Raw genomic sequence first — 23628 nt, forward strand, 5'->3', positions numbered from 1 at the left:
GAGGCTCTCCTGCAGCAGGAACAGGGAAAGAGTGAAATACTGATTGAGTTGCTCCCCTTGGACAGTATGCCCAGGGGCCGGCAGGATATGTATCTGGCACCAGGACCTGGGCCCTGCCTCCCTCTGACCCCTTTGTCAGCCCCTGCACTGGTGCTTCCTTTCTCTGCCCTCTGACCCTTTCTCGCAATTCAGTACAACTTGTTCTGGTTGAGGTAGGCTTCGCATGTCTGTCTCCCCCTCGAAACCGCTGCCTCTGTCTTCAGAGTGATTGTGGATCCTTGTGGCCAGCTTCCCTCCTGCCTCTGGAGTCTGCTCCCTGCCTCGAAGCCCCTCCCCCTAGGAATGTGAATAAACCATTTCCTCCCGCCCTCCCAGCTCCAGAGGATTCCCTGGGTCGGAACTTTCATTGGCAGATCTCTCCTTAGGCTGACCCACCCTTGGCCACTACAGAATTGTCCTACCCACCCTTCAGTCTCCTGTGAGGGTGAGTCGTGCATAACTAGAGGTTCCCAGTTAGTGAAAACAGTTTAGTCTGAGTTCAGTTTCTTGTTGCCAATCCTGTAGGCTGGGCTCATTAAAGATGATAATTAACCCATTGCTAATTGACCTCAGAAGCCAGCCAAGCAGCCTGTATTTTACCAGCCTTGGTGGTGGATTTGTAGGCTATTTTAAGGTTTCTTAATAATCTCAGCAAGACTTCACTTTCCTGTCTGCATCTTATTTGCTCTAAGGACATTCTGTAAAATTAACAAGCTATAAAGTTTGATTGAAGGTTTCAACAAATGTGAGAATAATTGACTCCATTTAGAGAAACAAGAAAAAAACCTGTAAACTTGAGTTTGTAGGGGAAAACCCATGTGATTTTTCTCTTTAACCAGAGGAGCAATAGCAAGCAAGACTTTTTAAGACCAGAAAAAATAGAACTGGCTGATAATACAAGTTTAAATTCTTATTCTCCCGAACCAAAAGTGCAGAAAAAAAATTTTGCAAAACCTAACCAGTCAGTATAGTGTTCATGCCTTCCAAGAGGACTGTATGGAGAACTGGGCCCCAAAAGCGATGGAGTGAGTCCCTCATTCCCTGGAGCTGCGTCCAGAGAAGCCTGGTTCAGCTCTCTGACCTTCCTCCTGTTCCCTAGCCAGACTGGGGTTTTTCTCCCTGTCCTGCTCTGAGGTAGGTTAAATCTTACAGCTCAGAGTGTATCAGTCCCTGGCGCCTGGTGCTCAGTTCCTTTTCTCTCTCTCACCCTCCTCTGTCTTCCATAAGGCAGCTTAGATCTCTTTTTCTGTTCCTCCTTTGGCATCTCTGCCCAGGCCAGGCATGTGCCCTGCGGAGTGCCTGTGGAGAGTCACCAGTTTTCAGAGACTTCCATTCTTGATTTATCCACCCCTCTGCTAAGGTGCCCCAGACTGTTAATCAGTCTACATTCCTTCTTCTCTGTTGACCTAGAGGCTTCTTCCTTTTTTCCTCAAGACCTAACCTTCCTCTTAGCTCCAGCCACCACACTCCTGTGCATACTCACATTATCTCTTTCTAAGGAACTGAGCCTGGGACGGCCAGACTCTTGTATCACTTTGCCACATCTCACTTTCAGTTTTCCTTTCCACTGGGTTCTTGCATGTGGACCTGATCTGGGTGATAACGGGAGCCCTGAAGCTAGAGGTTTCAGTTCCCACTGATGGGGCGCGCTGTCTCAGATGGTAGTCAGGGGAAGGGAGAGGGGCTTTCTCTGGGTGCCTTTCTTTGCGGCTCTTCCCTGACCTAAAGCCCCAGTATTCTTTTCATAGCTGACTGGAATGTTTCGTGAGACATTTTGTCCATTCGCTTTGGAGTTCCTGATAATCTCCGCAGTGAGTCTCCCTCCAGGAGGGGCATGACTGCCACTGAGAAGGTGCTGGGTCCCAGGTTCCCTAGGGTATTCCCTGGCCAGCAGCCCTTTTACCCACCTCTAGCCCCAGTTCAACGCAACCGGTTAACAACCCAGGAAGGAAGCCTCTCCTGCCCAGCTTTCTCCTCTAGAGAATCTAGAGTTTGCCCAGAGCTACAATGTACATACCACTTACATTCTCTGTTTTTCATTGATATAGAATGGAAAAATGTACTCATGAACAGAGCTGTTGTGGGGATTATGTCATAGACTTCATCTGGACTCCTTCCTCTCCAAGCAGGGAGCCTAGCTTTAACCCCTCTACTACCAGGAAGTCCTCCGTGGCCAAAGATCACCTCCAACTTGGCTCTTTGTGGGTTGTTTGAAGGGTTTCTTCTGTCATGTTGTCCCTTATTAATCATATTTAAACTGCCCTCCCCCCCACCCCGACTCAAGTGCTGGAGGCTTCGTCTAGGAGAATATTCCCATAAACCACCCATATAGAACTGTGGTCCTCACCTCACTGGGCTCATTCCTCCTACCTTAAAGCAGAATGCTTTAGCCGTTAGGCCAGCGGGCTAGAGACAGAAGACTGCTCTGTGTCCCTGGGCAAGCCCTCGACTTTCTGCCTCCCAGTTCCCCATCTGCCAAATAGCTAGAACCTCATTTCCCACACCCACAGTACACTTTGGAAACCTAAGGAGACTGTGTGCAACTTTGGTTGTTCTCCCTGCTGGTTGGGTGGCAAAGGAGTGGGGACACTCTTCTTAAAGACTGGGTGACTTTTTCACTTTCCAAACACGTAGAATCCTTTTCAGGCCTCTTAGCACCAGCTCAGAGACCCCATTGGATCAAAGCCCTTTTGAGAATCAGCCAGGAGTGCCCTTGCCCTTGCCCTTGCCCTTGCCCTTGCCCTTGCCCTTGCCCTTGCCCTTGCCCTAGGGAAGAGACTGATGGCCATAGCAGACAAAATCTGCAAGGAAATCAAGTGCCTTCTAAACAGGGTGAAAATGAAAATGGGGACGTGGGGGCACTCCTCTTTGCTTTTGAGTCCCTGTGAATGACACTTCCCACTGATCCTCTAAGGATGTACTGCAGGCAGGGTCAGGATGTCTGCATCCCTGGGTCCCGCTGTGCCCTGGAAATCCCCGTCTCCAGGAGTCCCACGTCCACACATGCAGCCTTTCTCCCTCTTGGCCAGGAATCACACACTTCCTGAGCCACTCGGCATGCCACCCAGCCTGTGCTCTAACAGCGGGAATTTTCCTGCCCTCCTGTCATTGCACACACTCAGGCACACACTCCTCTTCTGGGCAGATTTCTGCTGCACATCGCAGGAATGCCAGCCTACCTCTCACCATCCAGGTGATGCCAAGGCCCATGGCCAGCTTGCTCTCTGTCCTCCTCCCGCCCCTTAGCCCCCACCTCCTTACCATTCAGTAGTAGCAGCCTCCCACCAAAAAGGAAAGTCCTAGACCCATTACATAATTCTCTATGGTGCGAGCAGTAGCTGGGGCATAAGGTCAGAGGTCATAGTGGGGTCAGGTGGCTGACACACACTGTAACGACAAGGTGGTTAAAATTAGACCACAGAGAGGAAACTGGCAGTCTTGTGGAAATGCAGAAGTTTCCTCTGCAAGTGAGAGGCTGGGGATGCAGGGAGGCCACTGTGCGTGCTGCCTGCCAGGCTATTACTCATTTCAGCTCTGTTCTTTAATGCCTCTTAGCCCTGCTTCTGTATTTCTAGCCTTCCTCATCACATGTTTGAATACACGCGATGGAACCCATGGTTACCTGCCCTGGCCCAAGAGAGCTTCCTTCCTCCTTCAAGGAGATAAGCCCAGGACTGGGCATGCCAAGCCCAGGACAGCTATTCTTTCTGAAGCCTTTTCTGGGTAGCTGACCATGTGCTACATCAGCTTCTCAGGTGGAGGTGGTCGAAGTATTTAGCCTGAGATTCAGGCCTATAATGACTCCAGGACCATTGGTGAGGGTGAGCAGGGGCCATTTCTAGGCAGGGAGAGTAGCAGGTTTGCCTGAGAAAGGTGGCAAGAGACTGGTGTGTGCTGCACTTCCCTGTCAGGCAGCTGGCAAAATGTGCTCATTCCCACTGTGTCCCCAGGAGCTGGATCATGCCCGCCTTGTGCGCACGCTGTGGTACCCAGCGGCGTTTCCCTGTGCCTGTCAGCCCTTACTGGGAGCCTCCTGTGTGCCCTGCTGGTCCACAGCGCCCCTTGCCAGAGAAGCGTGAGGTGTAGTCTTTGCTACCAGTGGGTTTGGGGTTGTTGACTAGGTGAGGGAGATAATAAATGCAGGGCACCTATAAAAGTGAGCAAACAATCAGAGGCAGACCCAAGTTAGCACTTCACTGTGTGATACAGACCTAGCAGTCCCTTTCACCTTATAGAGTGGGACAGGACTGCGTGGGAGGAGCACTCCGCATGGGCGAGCTCGTCAGTGATGATAAGGGGCTGCCACCCTGTGGCATTTCTGGCCACTGAAGTGTATTTCCCTGCATGGCTTGGCCTTTACCAGCTTCTGAGTTCCAGATCAAGCAGGGCCCCTCCTTTCCCCTGGTGAGTGCTCTGCCATTACAGAGGAGAGGACCTCAGAGGCTAGAGATGAAGAGAAGGTCATAAGGGGGTGCAAGCAGCGCAGATGGGTTTGCAGGTGAGGCCATGCATGTGTGGTCTCACGTGAGAAGGACCCCAGACAGGGTGACTATGGAAACTTCATCTGAGACACTTACAAATTTGACAATTGTTCAAGATATTGAATTTCATTTCAGCTAAATCAGCCCCAGCTTCTCTGACAGCACTGGTTTATGTGCTGATGTGGCCACATGGGAGCAGGATGGTGTGAACCCCTGGAGGAGCAGAGCTTTGGTGAAACACCCCCCACCTGCTTTGCCTGTCTCCCTTCTCCTGACAACAATTTCCTGCCTGACCCCAGTCTCTTGAGCATGAGAAGCTCTTAGGTGGGGCAGGAACCCGTCAGGGGAAGCCCAAAATGATCTGGCTGAAATGAAACAGCCAAGAAAACCCTCATCATTCATTTTGTACTCAGGCTGAAAGTTCTCCTTTTGGGAGTCTGGAGAGAGGGGAACTGGGAGAAGAATGGAGAGGGGCAGTGAGGGCTACCAGCGCGCTGTGTTCTGTGAGAGCCAGTGGTTCGCACTTCACCCTTCCTTCTATCAGTTGGATCCCAAACTTAGAAGAATTTAGTTGAGTGTTTTTTTGTTGTTGTCGTTGTTTTTTATCAAGACTTCAGTGAAAGAAAGGCAACAGCCCAGAGGATACCTGTCATTGGTCCTGAGGTTGTCTGCTACCCTAGCAATGACCTCAGGAGAGATGGTGGCGACTTGCTTCCCTCAGAAGTCGATCTTGGTCCTCAACCGACTCATGGCCCTTGCTCACCATCTCACACGCTCTGCCTCCCTTGCCCAGTAATTTGGATACGTTTCTCATGTGCCCCTCAGCCAATAAACAGTGTCTCTCATCTTCATCTTCCCTTTCAAAAAATGCTGTTTTTCTTCTTTCCCTCCCACCCTGTAGGTTATTGCAGCCGACTGCAAAAGGGTCACAGTGCTGAAGTATTTTCTGGAAGCCCTTTGTGGACAAGAAGAGCCTCTGCTGGCATTCAAGGGTGGAAAATATGTGTCAGTGGCACCCGTCCCAGACACCATGGGAAAGGAAATGGGAAGCCAAGAGGGAAAACAACTGGAAGATGAGGTACTATGCGGGAAGAGGCCGCTGTGGCAGAGGGAAGGCTCCCCTCCCCCCTCCAGCCCTGCTCTACCCACGGCTTCAGCTTCTACCCCTGGTTATTTATAACCACTCAGGGCAGTGTCAATGTTAACGTGACCAGCCAACTTCTCAAGAGTGCACTCTGCTGGTGCCCCTTCCTGCCAGTCCCACCCCAGTGCCTCCATCTCACTCTGCTACGAGTTCCAGATGCTTCTTTTTAATGTTGCATTGGAGGAGAAGGGAGGGAAAGAAAGAGTTTAATAATGTGCAGCTCTGGAGGCTTAGGAAAGGCATTGGGGGGGGGGGTGTTAGGGTTCAGGCTGAGGATCAAGTTTATAGATGTGTGGAGCTCAGTGCAGCACAGGCCTGAACTCCAGCCTCTAGCACACGTACAGGAAGAGCTGACATTGCTGGCCCCGTGTGGAAAATCACCCCCTCCCCCGGCCTGCCCTCCCTCCCTCGTTCCCTCCCTCCCTCTCTCCTGCACATCCTGATGTGATTAAGGAACTCTCCTCTTGTTTGTTTGCCCTTGGTTGTTCCTGTAGCCCTTGCTTCACTCCAGACCTTGCGCGCTTGTGTGCGCACGCGTGAGCCAGTGTACCCACCCCTGCTAAATCCTGATGGCAGTTGCCCTGCCATGCGTGTATGTATCTGAGGGTGATTGTTGTCATGGGTCTGTATGTGGTGGGTTTGTGTGTCAGTTTAAGTTGAACACTGCTGCCAGCTTCCCTGCTGTCTGTGGGTTCTGAGTGAATGTGAGTGTGGGATGGTGTCGGCGCATATATGTGTTTAACATCACTGCCAGCGGCCCTGCTGTGTGTCTGGGTGTGGGTAACTCTGTCTGGGTGTGTGTGCGCGCACAGCTCACTTTTGCCTGATGGTTGATTCTTTCCTTCTTTTTACCCCAGAGTGTTAAAGACAGAGGGGCCTTAGGTAGGAAGGAACGTGGGACTTAAGGAAGGGACGGAAGCGATTCTAGCCAGAGGCCAGGTCACCCATAGGCCAACACAGTCATTTGGCCCGCAGCAGTCTCCAGCGCCTGGTGGAGCAGGGTGGGGTGCAGGGATGAAATCAGCAACAGGCCAGGGAAGCCAGATGTCAGCTGGAAGCTGTCGTTTGTGATCTGAAGCAGTGATAGAGTGGCCACCTTCAGTTCAGAGTCTTCAGAGCAGCAAAGTCTTGGACTGGCTTCATTAGAATAACTGGAGAACCCCACCCCACCCCTGATGACATGGGGCTTCGCTTCCAGGACAGAGGTGGTTCCAGGGATAAAGCTGAGCCCATGATTCCAGACTCTCCAGATGAAACCTGGGCTTGGAATAATGGGAAGGAATGAGCTGGCAGCATGGGAGGAGACGGTGGGGTTGCTAAAGCCATCGGTGGGCGTCCAGACTTCAGGCGTGTCAGAGCAGTGCCACCCCAGCCCTGGGTGCTGTGTAGGGAAGCATGGGTGGGGCAGTGCCTCTCGGTTATCTCACCCACACATTAAGGCTGAGGCAGGCGATGGAAGGTCAGCAAGACTAGCTCTCCAGGATTGCCGTAAGAGACGTCCTCTGGCCAGTGGAGCCTGCGATGCCAAATCCAGTTAGGCAGGCGAGGCCCAGAGAGGGCCTCGGTGTGACAGCCAGGGTGGGGCTCCTCCACACTTCCAGAGAGCAGACCAGCTCTCCCGTCCCAGATCATGGCTGTGCTACGCCCTCTCTCTCCTTCTAAGTCTTACGGACCAGACAAAGGTTGTGACCCATGCCACACTGCCCACTTCTTCCTTTTCCCACGAGTCTCCTGGGTTCCTTTATGTTAGTGGCCCCTGGGAAACCCTCCGTACCCTGGTCTGTGTAATTTCATAACCCTGCACTTCCTCGTTTGTTGTGAGAGCTGAGCGAACCTCAGACAAGCTTCGCTGACCCTCTTGTGACCTCAGTCAAGCTCATTCCAGGCCCCGTGATAACCCAGTGTGTCCCTGATCAGAGCAGGCAGTGGCAGTGGCCCTCCACAGACCGGCCAGCATCCTGCTCCACTCACTCCAGTCCAGGTTAAGCCCACGAAGAAGGAAGTCAATGTGTCGAGTCTTCCTCCTTCCCATGGCCTGGGCCTCTCTGGAAGTGAACCCTGTGACACTGTCATCTGCAGGTGGTCAGATGAGTGGTGACTGCAGACAGCACCCAGACCCCTGAGATCTCATCTCCCCAAACTGCGAGACTGAGTCACTTAAGCCGATTGGGAGAGAAGAGGGATATGTTTTTTCAGACATTCAGAGTCCCGTTCCTTCGGGATGCTACCAAAACACCTGTCTTCCCACCCCTGTATTCTGCTCCCAAGACACAGCATCACCTCCCACCCACACACTTTACCAGCCACTTCCAGCCAGAGAATCTATGGGAATATCCTCTTCAGATGGACAGTTAGAGGAGAGAGCGGTGTGTATGGAACAGGGCCGGGTGCGCCTGTGGCGGGCTTGGCGAAGCTGAGCCACGAAGGGATGGGTCTGGGCTCACCGTCCAGACTCAGGGCCCCCCACGCTGCTTGGTGTGATCAGTAAGAGCACAGACTTTAGAGCTGGACTCACTAGAGTTCAGATCTCCGCTCTGCCACTTACTAGCTTTGTTACCTTGAGCAGACTGTCTAACTCTAAACCTCAGTTTGTTCATTTATAAAATAGGGATGATAATAGCATCTGTTCCATCGGCTGTTGTGAGTATTAAATGAGTTAATACATAAAAAGCACTTAGCCCAGTCCTTGGCCAATACTCAGCTCTCAGTAAATGGTAACCATTATTGTCATAATCACTGTCATTATTATCATCCAGTTAGAAACACAGGAATCCTCTCCTACTAAATCACTCCCTATTACCCATGCTAACCCTGTCCCTCAAAGGAAGCTCTCTCAGGCAGCTGCATGTTTTCTACTGACCAAGGCCAAAAGGGAGAGAGTGAGGAATGGAGCCTGGGACCACCCGGGGAGCAGTGGCCTCTACAGAGCAGAAGCTGCGAGCAGGGAGGTGCCATCCCCAGGGAAGGCTCCACCAGCCTGGCAGGAGACTCCTTTAGCTAGCCAGCCATCTCCTAACCTGCCCAGGCCCTCGTAGGGCATCTGAGCAAGGTCGTGTCATGCGAGTTCCTATAGGGGGCCCAGCAGCCCTGACACCGCCAAGCTGTGGTCTCACAAAGAAACCAGGGCAAGGTCTGCTGAGCTATAGCGTCTGCTCCCTGACGCTGTCTAGGGCAAGGGCGCTTCCATGCCTGACTCCTAGCTGTTGGCCAGAATTGATTCCTATCAGATCATTAGCATGAATTAGATTTAAATTGGGTTGTTTAACTTTCTCTGTTGATTTTCTTTTGGTGATTTCAAAATGAAAATAGACCCAAAGTTTGACTTCATGAGTGTGTGCAAAGGAGAATGAAGAGCTGCAAGTATAAGCATAGAAGTATATATGTGTGTGCTAGTGACTTACGGTGTGGATCTATGACTGTGGGATTCGAAAAGAGCCCTAGAGTGCAAAAGGGAGTGATTGGTGGGGAGAGGGAGTGACAGCTTGTTTTTACCCCTCACACCTTGGGGCCCTTTCGAGGAATGATCCGAATAGGCCTGCAGTGGGGGTGCCGGGAGCATAGAAGGGTAGGTCTGGTCTCAGTGCCGTCTGTGGGCTCACAGTCTCCTCTCTCCCCCGGCCTGCCCGAAAGGAGGAGGACGTGGTGATTGAAGACTTTGAAGAAGATTCAGAGGCTGAAGGCAGCGGGGGCGAGGATGACATCAGGGAGCTTCGGGCCAAGAAGCTGGCTCTGGCCAGGAAGATAGCCGAGCAGCAGCGTCGCCAGGAAAAGATCCAGGTAGGGCCTGCGGGGGTGGTTGCCATCAGGGTGGTGCTGTACAAGGAGGAAGGAGGTGTGCTGGGAGTCAGGTCAAGCAGCACACTCTGAGGAAGTCAGTGTCCTGCCTGGTTCGACCCTCGTTTTCTTTCTCCGTCACTAAATTCTGGTAGTACATTTGGTGCCTGGAGGCTCCCTCCTCCTGGGCTCCAGGGGGCAGGAGCAGGTTCTTCTCAGAGAATCCAACGAAGGCTTCTTCCCCAGAAATGATCTGTGAATAGACACCACACATACACGATCTCCCACACAATTTCAGGAGTTTCCGAGTTCCCCTGAACCTTATCCAGATACTCCCAGAGAGGCCAGGGATTCTCTGTTGAAAACACCTGTTCTCGGGGGAGAAGAGATTGTGGCCACAGTCTGTTGATCTGGATTCCCAGTGTGATGGCCAATCCCCTCTGCAGGACACTCGTACTCCTCCCAGAGAGACACTGCTTGACCTCCACACAAGGGTTCCTCCACCATTTGCCCTCTCGTGGACCCACACTTCAACTTCCAGCAAGTTTTTCTTTATGGCGCTCCCAGGTCTGCCTTCTTGCACTGTAAGGTCACTTCCTCGTATCTGGGGCTCAGGATAGATAGAGAAGAGCCAGTCACGCTCCTTCATTGAACTATGTGCATAGGGAAGCATCAAGCCTCCTTAGCAATGTCTGTTTCCTTCTCTCTCTCCAGCCACCCCCTCCCTCGCCTTTGGCAGCGGCCTCAGTGCACGTGGTCAGGAGACCTGATCACAGTCTGGGCTCCAGCACTTACTAGCTTTGTGACTTTGGGCAGATTGTTTGATTTCTCAGAGCCTGTTTCCTCTGCTGTAAAATTAAAGTGGTAACAGCACCTTCCTCTTGGAATTGCTGTGAGGCCCACAGAAGCTGGCACACGTAAAGCACTTAGCACAGTGCCTGGCACACAGTATGTGTTCCATAAACGGTCACTGGAGTCTGAGATTAGTCTAATCACCCATCAGACCGAGCCCTGCCCTGGGAAGGGAATACATACCAGTTGGGAGCCATCATTCTTTCGACATACTCATGTCCCCCTGCACACTAGAATCAAGTGTGTGACACCTCTGCCCGCGTCATCCGCCGCGGTGTGGCTGCCCCCTCAGCCCTCTGTGGTCTGTGTGGGATTCTGGTGCGGCCCACAAAGCAGCTTCATCCTCACACTGTCTTTCCTCCTGTCCTGAGGCTCTTTTTTTCTTACCATCAGTCTTCTCAAAAGTTCTGTCTGTACTCACTACCTCCATTTCTTGACTCAACCCAGCACGTATTAATACCTGTCAGGCTGCGGCCCCCGTCGTAGTTGGTTTCCCGTAGCTTTGGACCCTGAAGCTGCCTCCCTCCAGCCTCACGTCAGCACCAGTGGACCCTCATCTTCTCTCTCTCTCTGTTGACTTGGGCTTCCTCACCACCATTCTTTTCTTGGTCTCTTTCTTCCTCTCTGTTGCTTCTTAGTCTCAGCACATAGTTGACACTCGGCACATATTTGTTCAGTGACTTAATAGATGGTAGGAATTAGAGCATCACCTTAAATCCACACTGGCCTCTAACCCCTCGGGCCTGATTCTTTATCAAACCCATCTGTTCACTCATTCATTCCCTTCTCTCCTCTCTATCCTTGCTGCCACTACTGCTGTTCTAGTCCAGGGACCCACTTGAATTATAGTAGTGGAGGCTTCTGCTTTGCACAACTCCAGGGGTGTCATTGACCTTGGAGTCTGTGAATGGCAGCTCCTAGAATTGTGCAGCACACAGTCTGCGTGGTGGGCCCCCTGCCTCCCCTGCACCTTACATGTTTTCATCGTTCTCTTCCCAAAAGAGCCACTCCCCTGCTCAGAAATCGTCAGTGCCTTTGCTTAGCCGATGTAATAAAGTCTGATTCCTTATGGTGGCATTAAAGGTTTTCTCATGTGTTCCCAACCTCTTCTCCCATCCCCCATGAGCCCTTACTAGCTAGATGACATTGTGCAAATTATTTAACTCTGAGTGTCTTTCCCCACCTATCAAATTAAAGTTGGAACAGCACCGACCTCCTACCTCAGAAAGACAGTGCATGTAAAGTGCCTGTCCAGACCCCGATCCTGCCTGGACCACAGCACGGATCTTCCCCTTCGCTCACTGTCCCCACACGTGCTCTGCCCTTCCCCACTCTCGTGTCTTTGTTCATGCTGTTCCCACAATCCGAGTACCCTTTTTTCTGCTCCACATTTCCTGTTACCTGTTTAAATTCTATTCCTCCTTCAGTCAGTCCCCAGATGAAACTCCATCTCCCCAGTGAAGCCTTCCCTGATTTCCCCCAGGAGGAATTAATCTCTCTCTGCTCAGTGTTCCTGTAGCACTGATTTATACTTCGTGTGTGAAACTTATATCACGTCTCGTATTACGCTTCTTTCTGGGCTTGTTCCCCTGCTGTACTGTGAACTCCTTGGAATCAGGTACCGTGTCTTCAGCTCAGCTGAGTAAGTGGTGGTGAGCATCTACTGTGCTAGTAGTGGTCAGCAGACACAGGCGTAAACAAAGAGTCCCATCCCAGAGGGCAGTGAGCTGGAGAACCCAGTGATGTGACATGTGAGTGAGCGCTGTTATAGGATGCTGTGGGAGCCCGTGCTGCGGGTACATGGCCTTGCCTGGAGCGCCGCGTTTGGCCCAGCCTCTAGCAACAGACAGCAACTTACAAATAGGAGGTCATGCATGAGGCTGGACTCGCCATGCTTGTGGCTGCCCTGTCAAGAAGGCTGATGTCCCCGTCACCTCCTTTAGAGCAGGCTGCTCAGGCCCAGGCACTGAGGGCCTGCTGTGGGCTGGCCGGGGCTTGGGTTGCTGTGGCCCCTTTAAGAACAGGCCCCACATGAACTGCTGCTGGCGGCCCTGCCTCCTGTCAGCCTTCTTCCTCCAGCCTCACAGCCACAGGAGGATTTCTCAGCAGAGGAAAAATTCCCCCCTTCCCTTCTCCCCCCCCCCTTTAATGCCCGGGGCCCTTCACTTCCATAATTCTTCATTTTCCAGCCTTGAACGTAAGCCAGACACATCTGTCTGGCCATATGCGTGAACCCTGGAGTCTGTGCCGAGGTGGCTGTAAAACAGGGCCGGTGAAGGCCCTTCTGGGAGAGCACACACATGTGTGTGCCCTCGGGCCATTGGCTCCTTGCCCAGAACCACGGGGCTGCAGTGCTCCAAGCCTATGTTAACCTTTTCTTATTTTTCCTCTTTTTGTTTAATTTAAGGGGGGAAAATCCCAAGGAAAAGGTATAAATTGTCCTGGGAGTGGGGGAGAGGCTCCTAACTAGAGAGGCCATTATTGTTGGCAGGTACTTGGGTCACACTAATACAATAAGGAAGAGAAGAGCATCGAGTGAATTAAGATCGGAGAGATGGGCTGTAAATTACACTGCTCTGAACTCCATCAGTCTCCAGGGGTGTTAACCGAGAGGTGTAAGGCAAGTCCCCCGCTCCCAGCGCCTTTTACAGATGCAGCAAAACAGGAACCACACATGTTTGGGGAAGGGGATATGAAGATGGGGTTGAAAAAAATCTTCCTGGCCCCCATGATGGCTATAAAGTCCAACTGAGATTTTGAGCTATAGCCACACCCCCACTTTCCTGCTCACACCTAGACCCCTGGGCCCAAGCTCATCTGTGGGGCTGGGGGAGGTGAGGCCTGGCCTCCCTGTGCAGCCTGTCCTTCCCTGTTTCCGGCATTGCACAGGGGCTGGTGAGTGGGGCCGACTGGAGGTCAGAAAAGGGGTGTGGGTAGCTCTCAGGGCCTGTGCAGCTGGAGCCCTGGCTCTCAGGCAGGCCCTTGGATGCTGGGGGGCCAAGTCCGCCCACCCGGGGCTTTGAGGCCACACTCTTCCAGGCTTTGCCTGTTGTTTGAGACAGATGTCTTCATATTGGGTTGGCTCTTCCCACCTTGCTGCTTTCCACCTGAGTTCCTTTCTTTCCCATTGCCATTCTTGGGAGGTGTCCAGAGACCACAGCAGGGTACATGGTTTGTCTGGGAAATTGGTCCGAAGTGTTTCATTCCTAACTAGACCCCCAGGGCAAAGCAGTCACTGAAAATCCTCCTCCAGGCATGAGGCGTGGCCTCTTGGCACCTCGTACTGGCCCTGTGATTCCCCCGCCGCCTCTTGCCTCCACGAGGCTTTGCTGTGATTTGTGCTGCTGTCGGGCGGGGTCAGGTTTCCTGAGCAATTGCAAACATCCCACCTGAAACATAACAGGCTCTTCCTCTGGCCACAGCTATTGTTTCCCTCCGCATTATGGCCACAGTCTTGCTCTGTAGCCAGCAATGACATGTGTTCTGAAAATAGCTTCTCTCCCCTGTCCCCTTCCCGCCCACCCACCCTCCTGAAGATGCAGTCACTCCTTTGTGGTGGCCCCGGGAGTTTCTAAATATAGCTTCAACCCTTTCACACTGCCACCCAGCTGTGGGGGGGAGGCACTGTGGAACAATGGGGCATGTACAGAGCCCCCCACACCTGTATGGAAGCTAGCGGAAGGCAGACTCTCAGCCCTGGCTCCTAGCTGTCGGAGGCAGGGTGGGAGCCAGCGGGCTACCAGGCCAGGGGCACGTTCACGCCAGGGCAGGAAAGCACATCAGCCTACAGAGCCGGGCAACCGCCCTCCCCACACAAACCCGTTCCAGAGCCTGTTCCAGCTTCTCCACAAACTGTGGCGCTGGGTCTCCGGTTTGGTCCAGGCGCTCCCACCTCCCTGGCTCCAGCAGCACGCAGAGGGTCCTGTTCTCTGACAGAATGGGCAGGCTGTTGGCCGGGACACCCTTAGGCTGCTGCTCGGTGCTGGTTCAGAGGTGTCATGCCTAGCGCTGCCACTCCTCTCCATCAGGGCATTCTCAGAACAAAAGTTATGAGATAAAATTCAATCAAATTACCTTTAAAGTGCCCTTCAGCCCTGAGATTCTGTGATTTAGCTTATTGAGTTGCTATGATATACCAAACTTGATGCTGAACATTATGAAAGAATCTCTAAGAAAAGGCAGTTCTCCTTGAGCTCCTTAGTCTAGTTTGAAAATGAGATCAATCCTCATAAAACAATAAGAAGTAGCAAGCAAGCCATCATGCTTATGACTTTTAAAAAGAAAGCAAGTATATGCTAAGCTCTGTGGTAGTGACTGGACATCCAGAGAAGGCAGCCTAAGCAGAATCTTTCTCACGAGGACCCCCCAACACAGATGCTAACCATTCTCCCAGGAGAGGCTGGTTGGCTCCACCTGTTTTCTATAGCAAATGCAGTATCTGCTCCCTTTCGTTTCTGTGGCTCAAGAAGGAACTGCCTGCTGTACTCTTGGTGGTTATCTTACCAATTATTCCTATTTTTTATTTCATTTCCGTTTTCCCATTTTTCATTTTCAAAAAATACCCCCAGATAGTTAAAACAACAAGAGTATCATGAGTCTCACAGAAGAAATCACTAGCCCTCTGCCTGGCTCCTCCCCATCTCCAGCTCTGCTCCCTCGTGGTTTCCCCAGATGTTTACCCTCCGGGATATGTAGAAGATGAAAAATGGAGCTGGGCAGGAAAAAAGGAAACTGACATTTGTTAAGTTACTAATATGTGTTTCAGGCACTTAGTTAGATAGATACTTTCACATACAAGGTGAGCGTGGAAATTTTCTGTGTTAACAGAACTCATTTCTGGTGAAGACATTGCTCTGGCCAGAGAGGCCCAAGGATAAAGGATTCTATCACCCTACAGAGGGAAGGGAGCAGCCACACTCTCTGTGGAGCCCTAAGCAGAAGGAAGACCTAAGCAGGCCTTCTTGTGATCTGGCTCTGCTTCGTCATCAGAGTTTTTCAAGTTCCATAACTCCTATGTGAGCTAATTACATTGCCTTTATTTATATTAATAATTCTCAGTATCTCAATGTTCAGTGGTTTTGCATCCCCAAACCATCCCCACTGCCTAGAAGGAGGAATTTAACCTGTAAAAGAGCCCTTCCTGGGGACCCAAGGCTGTCAGCTTCTTCACCAGGTGTTATTGTGGTTTATCTTTCTCAGCACCCCACCAGCTGGCTCAGGTATGCTCCCGTACTTCAGAGAAAATTGGTTCTTTAGCACCTTCCGGAAACAGAATTAAGTTCTTTTTTGCTTCCACACTTTATGACAACTTGGTCCTTATTGCCACTGATCTGATTTCAAAGCGTCTGTGCTTTCCTTGATTTCCCAGTTCACTGTCTGTCCTAGGACCACTGTGGCCCTATCTTAGCTGCAGTGAGAAGGGTTCCTATGAAACTCTCCTTCCGGGTCAGCACACTTGATTCCAGGCCAAGACCAATCTGTCTGAATCACAACATTCCAGTTGCGCCCCCCTCACCCCCACCAGAGGCTTCTGCAGCTTTTTACTCATACAAACAAAAATAAATCTCACTACCGGCCTCTGAACTCCACAGCAGCACGCTTCCCCCTTCTCCCTAAGCGTCCATGGCTGTGAGTGGGGACTTGGCACTCTCCCCACCCACATCACTTTTTCACTCCCTGCGCATCCTGTGTCCTTCTCTCACCGTGCGACCCAGAGATTGGAATGGGACGTGACGGCCGGCACAGGCGCCGTGCACAGCTGCCAGGAATCTGACGGGTAAAATCTGGAAAAGTTGGGAGGGCAAATGCTAAACACACACACGCACACACACAGCGCCACTCAGAGAGGGCCGGAAACACAGACACCCACAGAAGAGGGCCTGCAGACTCCCTGTCCTTCCTCAGTCTGCCATTCTTTTGAAAAGGACTGAGCCGGTCTCGTGACTCAGGTGTGACCCCCGCCCCAGAGGCCCACAGGTACCCGAGGAGTAGAGGGAACAGCTTCATTTAATCCCCAGAGACTCCGTGAGGGCATGGGGGGAACAGGAAGCAGTTGTGTGGTGACTCACTGGGCAGAGCCAGGTTAAGGGAAGTTGTCTGCGGGTGTCCCTGGGACCGGATGATGGCAACACAGTTCTGACCACCCTCATACAGCTTGACACCCCCCACCCCCCACCCGCGGGGAACCAACAAGGCTGCTACCTCCCTAAGAGGCTGTGGCCTCTGTTCACCTTTCTGGCCCTGAGCCAGAGTTCAAGGAACTCAGAGCTTCTCTGGACCCTGCTCGATTTTTCTTCCGTCCTGTCATCAGAGCACACAAGTAGGCTCCCAGCCTCCCGTGGCCGCCTAATTTAAAGCCGTCCTGCCTGCTGCCAGCTGTAAAGGTACAAGTCTGAGGAGGTCGTTCACACGTGGTCAAAAATGGCAGCCAGTTCCACTTCCTTCGAGTCAAACCAGGGCTGGAGTGTCATTTCTGGAGGCAGGAAAATTACGATGTGAAAGGAGTCAGTGGGGCCGTGGTATAGATGCAGTGTCCAGTGAGGACCCTGAGCCCCTGTCACCACAGGTGCCGGGGCCCCCTCTCCTTCCCCGGTCAGTGTCAGTGCTTGTTCTATTCCCTCTCACCCAGAAAGCGATTTTATGCCTATGGTACCAAAACAAATGTTCCTGGGAGTGGAAATGCTGGATAGAGAACACGCAAGAGCAGGGAAAATGAGGACCAGAAATGCTGATGTTCCCTCAGTGTAAAGAGAAATAGGAAAGAGTTGTTACTGAACCTGAGTAGGGACCGTGTCCTGTTCTTACAAAATGTCCAAGCCGTTACGCAATGTTATATGTCAGTTGTATTGCAATAAAAAATAATTTTTTTAAATGCCCGAGTTGAGTTTGGTGGAATGTGTGTCACCCTCTAGTTGGCAGCCCCGTGGGGGAGGGACAGTGACCCAAATTCCCTGGGAAGGTGGCCAGCAGCGGTGGCACTTTCCCCAAATGAGGTGAGAGCAATAGGAAGACTAGCAGACTGGGCCTCTCAGCTGCATTTTCTCATGCCCGCCAGCGTCCTGTGGCCTGTGCCTTCCACCAGCTGTGGTAGCAGTGGCAGCAACGACTTACTCATAGGAAGAGGTCCCCAGCAGGTCACAGAGAAGCCACCCCCAGCATTCAGAGGCATGCCCTTTCAGTTTTACTGTCATTGCCAGTGAAACCTGAGCACCTTCCTCACTGACTGTTGGTGGCCAGGACCCAGCACTGTGGGCCCCCCTCACTTGGCACGCACATGCACTCCTCCTGCCCTGCGCCTGTGTCTGTCCCTGCCAGTTGGTGTGCGGTAGGAGGCCATGAGAGGGCGTGGCAGGGCTGAGACCTGCTCACCTGGCCCTTGCAAGGTTTGTGTCGGTGCCCTCCAGCTCCAGATGCTGGGAGCACGCTGTCTGGGCAGATGCCAGCAAATCAGTTTGCTTCTCGGCCATGGCCCCCAGAAGAGGAAGCAGCACAATTGTGACCTTGCTCTGTAGTGACAGGCATACCCAGAGCTGCTGCCACACATACGGCTGTCAGACTGGAGAAAATCGGGCTTTCCCAGACGTACACGAAGCTTCCCTGAAATGCAAACAGCTGTAAGACTAACAAGCACTAGGCCGTGTGCTTTCCAAGGTGTGGTGTACAGACCTCTGGTGCCGCACGAGGTGGTTTTTTAGTGATGCAGGTGGTCCTTCAACTGACTATTATGGAAGTTTAGTTTGCACTAGTAAACATCACTTGACCGTCAACCCTTGCTCCCATGGATATCATTGCTTAAGAAGAGGCTAACCAAAAAATGAGTTGACCTAAAGTCAATTTACAGGAAAACAGCAAGTAAATAATAGTATAGATTGTACAGAGTTGTGGCAGAGGCGTGCAAGTAGAACACAAAAGACTTAACATTTAGGAAATACTGTGCTGCTAGGGTTGGGGGAAGGTGGTGATTTTGATCAGTCTGAGTATTAACTCTTCGCAAAACTGCGAATTGGTTCCTAATCCATCACACCTATGGACTCCTGCTGCTGCAGGAAACTTTGGTATTAATAGTTGTCAGCGTCACTATTTTTGTATAGCCTTTGAGTTGAACTTTTTTTTTTTTTTTTTTTTTAACTACACAGTGAAGTAAATTGAAATACAAATTCTATTTGGGATATGGTGTCTGGATTGAGAAGTACCTGCCTACATAACATATGTGAAACCACTTTCATATCCAAGGAACCTAACTTGCCCTTGTAGATCTTTAGCCCAAGGTTTTACTTTCAGAGACCTGTTATTTTTAATATCATCAGGTCCTTTCTCAGTCCTAGGCAAGGTTTTAGTCACGCTCCATTCTCTAGGCCATTTGGTCTATGTTGATTTTTATTGCAGTGCTTTGCCCAGCCACTGGGCCTGTCTATCCCTCAGGCCTGACAAGGGCTGGCTGTTCCTCTGGAGGGGGACGAGGTTTGGGGGCAGGATGCTGACACACTGTGGAGTCAGGGCCCTGGCTCACCCACCCGCTCGTCTGCTCACTCTCTGGCTCACTCACCGTTCGTTCTGTGTCCCTGTAGGCTGTCCTGGAGGACCAGAGTCAGATGAGGCAGATGGAGCTCGAGATCAGACCTTTGTTCCTCGTACCAGACACCAATGGCTTCATTGACCACCTGGCCAGTCTGGCACGGCTTCTGGACAGCAGGAAGTACATCCTGGTGGTACCCCTCATCGGTGAGTCAGGCCAGAGCAGCCCTGCACGTGCACCACAGCCCCCTCTACGCACGTCCCCCAGCCCGGGGGCCAGGCAGGCAGAGCCCTGCTGTGTGTGTGAGACAGGATTTGCAGGGAAGTAGGGAATGTGTGGGGCAGGGAAAATTGTTTAATAATCAAAGCAATTCAAATTATTATGGCTGATCCATGGCTTAAACTGCTGGAGCAAATGGACTCCTGTGTCCCAGCAACCAGAGGCTGCATGAGCCCAGCCCTTGTTTTTATCCTTATAAAGCTTGCAGTAAAACAGCAAAGCTGGTTCCCGTTATTGGTAAACACTCAACCCTGGCAGATAACGGCAGTGCTGCTGGGTGGTCTGGCAGGGAGGCTGGGAGGATTTTGAAGTGGTTAGATGCCTTTGGTCTGATTGTCTTGTAGCTTTTCATGATCATTCGAGGTAGCATTCTTCTGGCCAATGTCACCCTAAGGCCAGGCCAACAGAAACCCTCCAGAGCAAGCCCTTGGCTCATGCCCGTGGATTCCTGCCACTTGGGCCCTTCCCACTGTCTGGTCATTGGTGCTGGTACAGGGTCAGCATCTCAGGACCCAGCCAGCTTGCTTCCTCTCTCAGGCCCAAAGAGCCCAGCTGGGCTGTCTCCAGGGGACTGTCTAGGTACTAGTAGTTCTTGGAGCTCTGTGGTGGGTGACCCTCAGGACGGGCTTTGGGCTCTGGGCTCCTATCTAATCTAGCTGATACGACTACTATAGCTGAGGACTATCCTGTGGAGGGAGAGTCTCTGGGAGATAATTGGGAAGCCCAGGCTTTTTACTGTCCCCTTCTCAGCAGCCACTTGGAGCAATATGGGAGCCCTGTCCTCTGGAAAAGCCGCCAGACTGGCAGTCTGCCTGCCAAGCCACCTCTGACATCCATGCCAAGATGTTCCATTGGGCCTTCCCTCCCAGTCCCAAGTGTCTTAGTGCCAGATGAGGGTGGAAACAAAGGGCAGGAAACATCCGCCCCTGCAGAGGCTATAGAACCCTGGGGGGTTGTGGGAAACACGTTAGCACCACCTGAGAATGTTGGCACTGAAGCAGCCCTCGTCCCGCCTCCACCCTCCCTGTCTTCCTTCCCCCTCCCCATGTGGCCTGGCCAGAACCTCTTAAACCCAGGCTCTTAGACCTAAGGGAAGGTTTTCTGTTCTTCAAAAGTAGAGCAGCCTTTCTCCCCACAGCTGAGCAGCAAGTCCATCAAATTGTCCCAACTTCCCCTCTCCCCTCCCCTGGGTCCTGGGGTGGGGCGGCTTTCAAGATGATTTCTGTGCTTTCCTACCCAGGAGTTTCAGGGGGAAGAAAGTGAATTGGTCTCTTTTTTGTTAGATGGTCAAGAAATGGTGTAACTGAAAGCTATGGCATCTCAGAAGCCCTCTAAGACTCTGAAGGAGCCTCCAACACTATGCTAGGCTAGCAGGGTTCTTGTGCCCCTACTGTGTGCACAGTTCCCTTGTTCCTGGGTATCCACTGGAAGGTAGAGCTGCAGCCCTTGGTCTTGAGGAGCTTATGTTTCAGTGAAGAAAGCCAAAGGTGGTAGAGAGGAAGCAAATATATGAGAACATCCTGAGGATATGTGCCTAATAAATCGATGACCCCCGAGGGCATTGGGAAATGACAACTGTTAAAGCAGCCTAGGCAGACGCTTTGAACCTTCTTCGGCTGGGCAGGGCCCTTGGCTCCCAGGAGCTGTAGAGAAGCTCCTGTTTAGTGAGGCTCCCTCAGTGCCCTGCCCTGTGTCCAGAGCGCAAACAGTTAAGCCATCAGCCTTCCCTGCTTCTTGTGCTCTTTAACCTGCTCCATGCTCCTTAGGCCTGACCCCAGCATCAAGAAGCCCCGCCTGGTGCAGAAGCACAAACAAGCTTCCCCTTTGAAGCCTGTTTAGTTTGGAAGCAGGAAAGCAGATTTTGGGATGGAATACCAGTTTTTTGTGTTTGATGTTCTGTTTGCTGTACCATGTACCCATCCACCACTACTCTCCAACCTAAGCATACATTGTGTGGACACGGTCGCCCATGGTTGCTGAAAGCATGGGTGTCGTGTGTGCGCACGCTTGGTGTGTGTGTGTGTGTGTGTGTGTGTGTGTGTGTGTGTGTGTGTGTGTGTGTCCGTTTGTGTTCCCACATGGGCCCTTTCCAGAAAGTGGCTCTGAATACCCAGACAGTGAGTGCCAGGCTCACCATGGAACAGCACGCTCATGCCGATTCCCCAAGCCATGAATCATTGCACTGAGGAGAGGCCTCAGACCCCAAACTCTCCCGGAGCCCCCAAGGAGTGCATATTTCCCACTTGACCTCAGGCTTTTGGCTGGAATTTTGGAAAGAATCTTCACCAGAAAATGAAGCTGTGTCCCAGACACATAGGCAGGCAGACAGGCATACAGGCATCACACACACACACACACACGTGCAGTATCAGAGGAGGTAGATGTGCCAAGGGCATGGTTTTGGGGAATACCAGGGCTCTTGCAAGTGAGACTGTGACTGCCACTTCCCAGTTGGTAACCTCTCTGCCCTCTGCCAGGGTGTGGGGTATAGAACTTGGCCCCTCTTGGACTGCTGTGGTTGGGAGCCCAAGTAGATGAGGGGGAGCCGCTTTCCCTTTAGCTGCTACAGACCCTGGCCTCTCCTGAGGGACCCTTTCAATTTGATCCTATAACTAAGGAATGCGATAGAGGGGCCAGGTTTCTTCCTCTGAATACAGCAGTTCCAGAAAAATCTCTATAAGTTCCTCCCAGGAGGAGGGCTGGGCCTGGAGGAAGAGGCAGAAAGGAGAGAGCACTGTGGAAAGTCGGGGACACTTCTTGCCCCACAAGGTCCCCTACTTTCACTGGAAGAGTCCTGTGGGGCAGGATGGATTCTGTGGTCTGGTATGGGGCTGACTGGGAATGCGAGGCCTAGGGTGAAGACAGACATGATTGCTGAGGCTGATACCTTGTGGGGCTGTGTCTCATCAGTGATCAATGAGCTGGACGGCCTGGCCAAGGGACAAGAGACAGACCACCGGGCTGGGGGCTATGCCCGTGTGGTGCAGGAAAAGGCTCGAAAGTCCATCGAATTCCTTGAGCGGCGATTCGAGAGCCGGGACTCCTGTCTACGGGCCCTCACCAGCCGTGGCAATGAACTCGAATCCATCGCCTTCCGCAGTGAGGACATCACTGGCCAGCTGGTGAGACCCCCCCCCCAGAAGAAAGGGAGTGCCCACAGCCAGCCTTCAGAACAGGGTCTCTAGGAGGGAGAAGATAAAGGAAGCTCAGTCAACCTGGGCGGCTGAGGGGGCAGCCATGATCAGGGCCCAGGAATGGGCGTTCCCTGTCCCGTAGACTGCTCCTGGCACAGTTGGACTCGGCCAGGCAGGGCCAGGGCATGTGTGGGAGGGACTCTGGGGTGTGACCCTCGCCAGGGCCCCAGAGACAGTACACCTGTGCTTCCTCCACATGGTGCCCCCTCCTGCCCGGTAGCACTTCTCACACTGTCTTCCTCCAGGGTAACAACGACGACCTGATCCTCTCCTGCTGCCTCCACTACTGCAAAGACAAGGCTAAGGACTTCATGCCCACCAACAAAGGTACAGCTTTGCCTCTGCCTGGGCTCATTGCCTGCCCTACCTTGCCCTTCCGTCCTCAGCCTGAGGCCACCCTGAGGCCAGCCCAGCTTCCTGCCCTCCTAGAACTCAGCCTCCCCTGTCACAGCTCCCCCACTCACAGGGACTGTCAGGTGGACCCTGAGCCAACTAAGGATGGACCTACCCCAGGAAGCCAGGCTGCAAGCAGTGAGCTTTCTCATTCAGCGTGCATCCATTTCCTTTCTTGGGTCTTCAGTGAGTTCTCTGACAGCAAGAATGTCTTTATGATTCAGCCTAGCTTCTTCTGGCCATGGTCTCCTGAGCCCAGCCCCCTGCAGCTCTGAGAGGACAGTCCCAGTGGTCCCTGGAGCCCACCTCCCTGTGCTGGGCCATGCTCACCCTCTTACTTCGTCTCTGAAGTTTACCCTGATTCTTATCTGGTGGGGGGTGGAGGGACTTCCCCAGCAAGTTGTGGGTCTTTTCTGCCTGTCCCTATGGTCATGAGCTCAGCACTTTACAGGCTGGCTGGAGTTAGAGGCAAGTGAGAGCTTGAGGACTGAGCCTTAAGCCCAGTTTTCTGGGACCTTTTCGTGAGCAAAAGCCCATCTTTGGGCCAAAGGCCCACCCTGGGGCTCTCTTCCAGGTACTAGAGCACCTCACTCAACCTTGAACTTTCCTGCACAGCCCCTCAGAGTCAGCAAAGTTCAGGTATTTTCTGCTCCTGGCTCCCAGGAGTCTGACATTTCATCTTGTGGAAGGAATTCCTAGGACCTCCTACCTCAGCGTCATCTGCAGAGCTGAGCATTCTCACCATTTGGTTTCTGTCTACATATATCTAGTCTCCTGTCATTTTCTTTTAGTTGTTGTCACCCATTCCCCCTGCTCATTTTCCTCGCCCTGGCTTCCAGGCTGGTCTGGGAATCGTCTTCTCTAATGCTCTCCCACCCACGGTAGTGCAGCCCCTCACTCCTGCCTCACTCTCTGTACTGGGGGCTGGTAATGAGTCCACAACTGCTGTTCCTCAGA

The 23628-nt window shown here is 52.4% G+C and overlaps 1 protein-coding gene across 3 annotated transcripts in view; it reads left to right on the forward strand.

The window, feature by feature from the left end:
- SMG6 (SMG6 nonsense mediated mRNA decay factor) overlaps positions 1–23628 on the forward strand; it is a 188621-nt gene that overhangs the window by 161121 nt on the left and 3872 nt on the right. For all 3 annotated transcript variants that reach the window (XM_019755458.2, XM_019755460.2, XM_019755461.2), the window contains exons 14-18: positions 5422–5598; positions 9295–9441; positions 18858–19011; positions 21995–22206; positions 22524–22605. In XM_019755458.2, the coding sequence (XP_019611017.2) occupies positions 5422–5598; positions 9295–9441; positions 18858–19011; positions 21995–22206; positions 22524–22605 (772 nt within the window). The remainder of the gene's footprint in view (positions 1–5421; positions 5599–9294; positions 9442–18857; positions 19012–21994; positions 22207–22523; positions 22606–23628) is intronic.

The sequence above is a fragment of the Rhinolophus sinicus genome, linkage group LG15 (assembly GCF_036562045.2).
Source record: "Rhinolophus sinicus isolate RSC01 linkage group LG15, ASM3656204v1, whole genome shotgun sequence".
In the NCBI taxonomy this organism is placed as follows: Eukaryota; Metazoa; Chordata; class Mammalia; order Chiroptera; family Rhinolophidae; genus Rhinolophus; species Rhinolophus sinicus.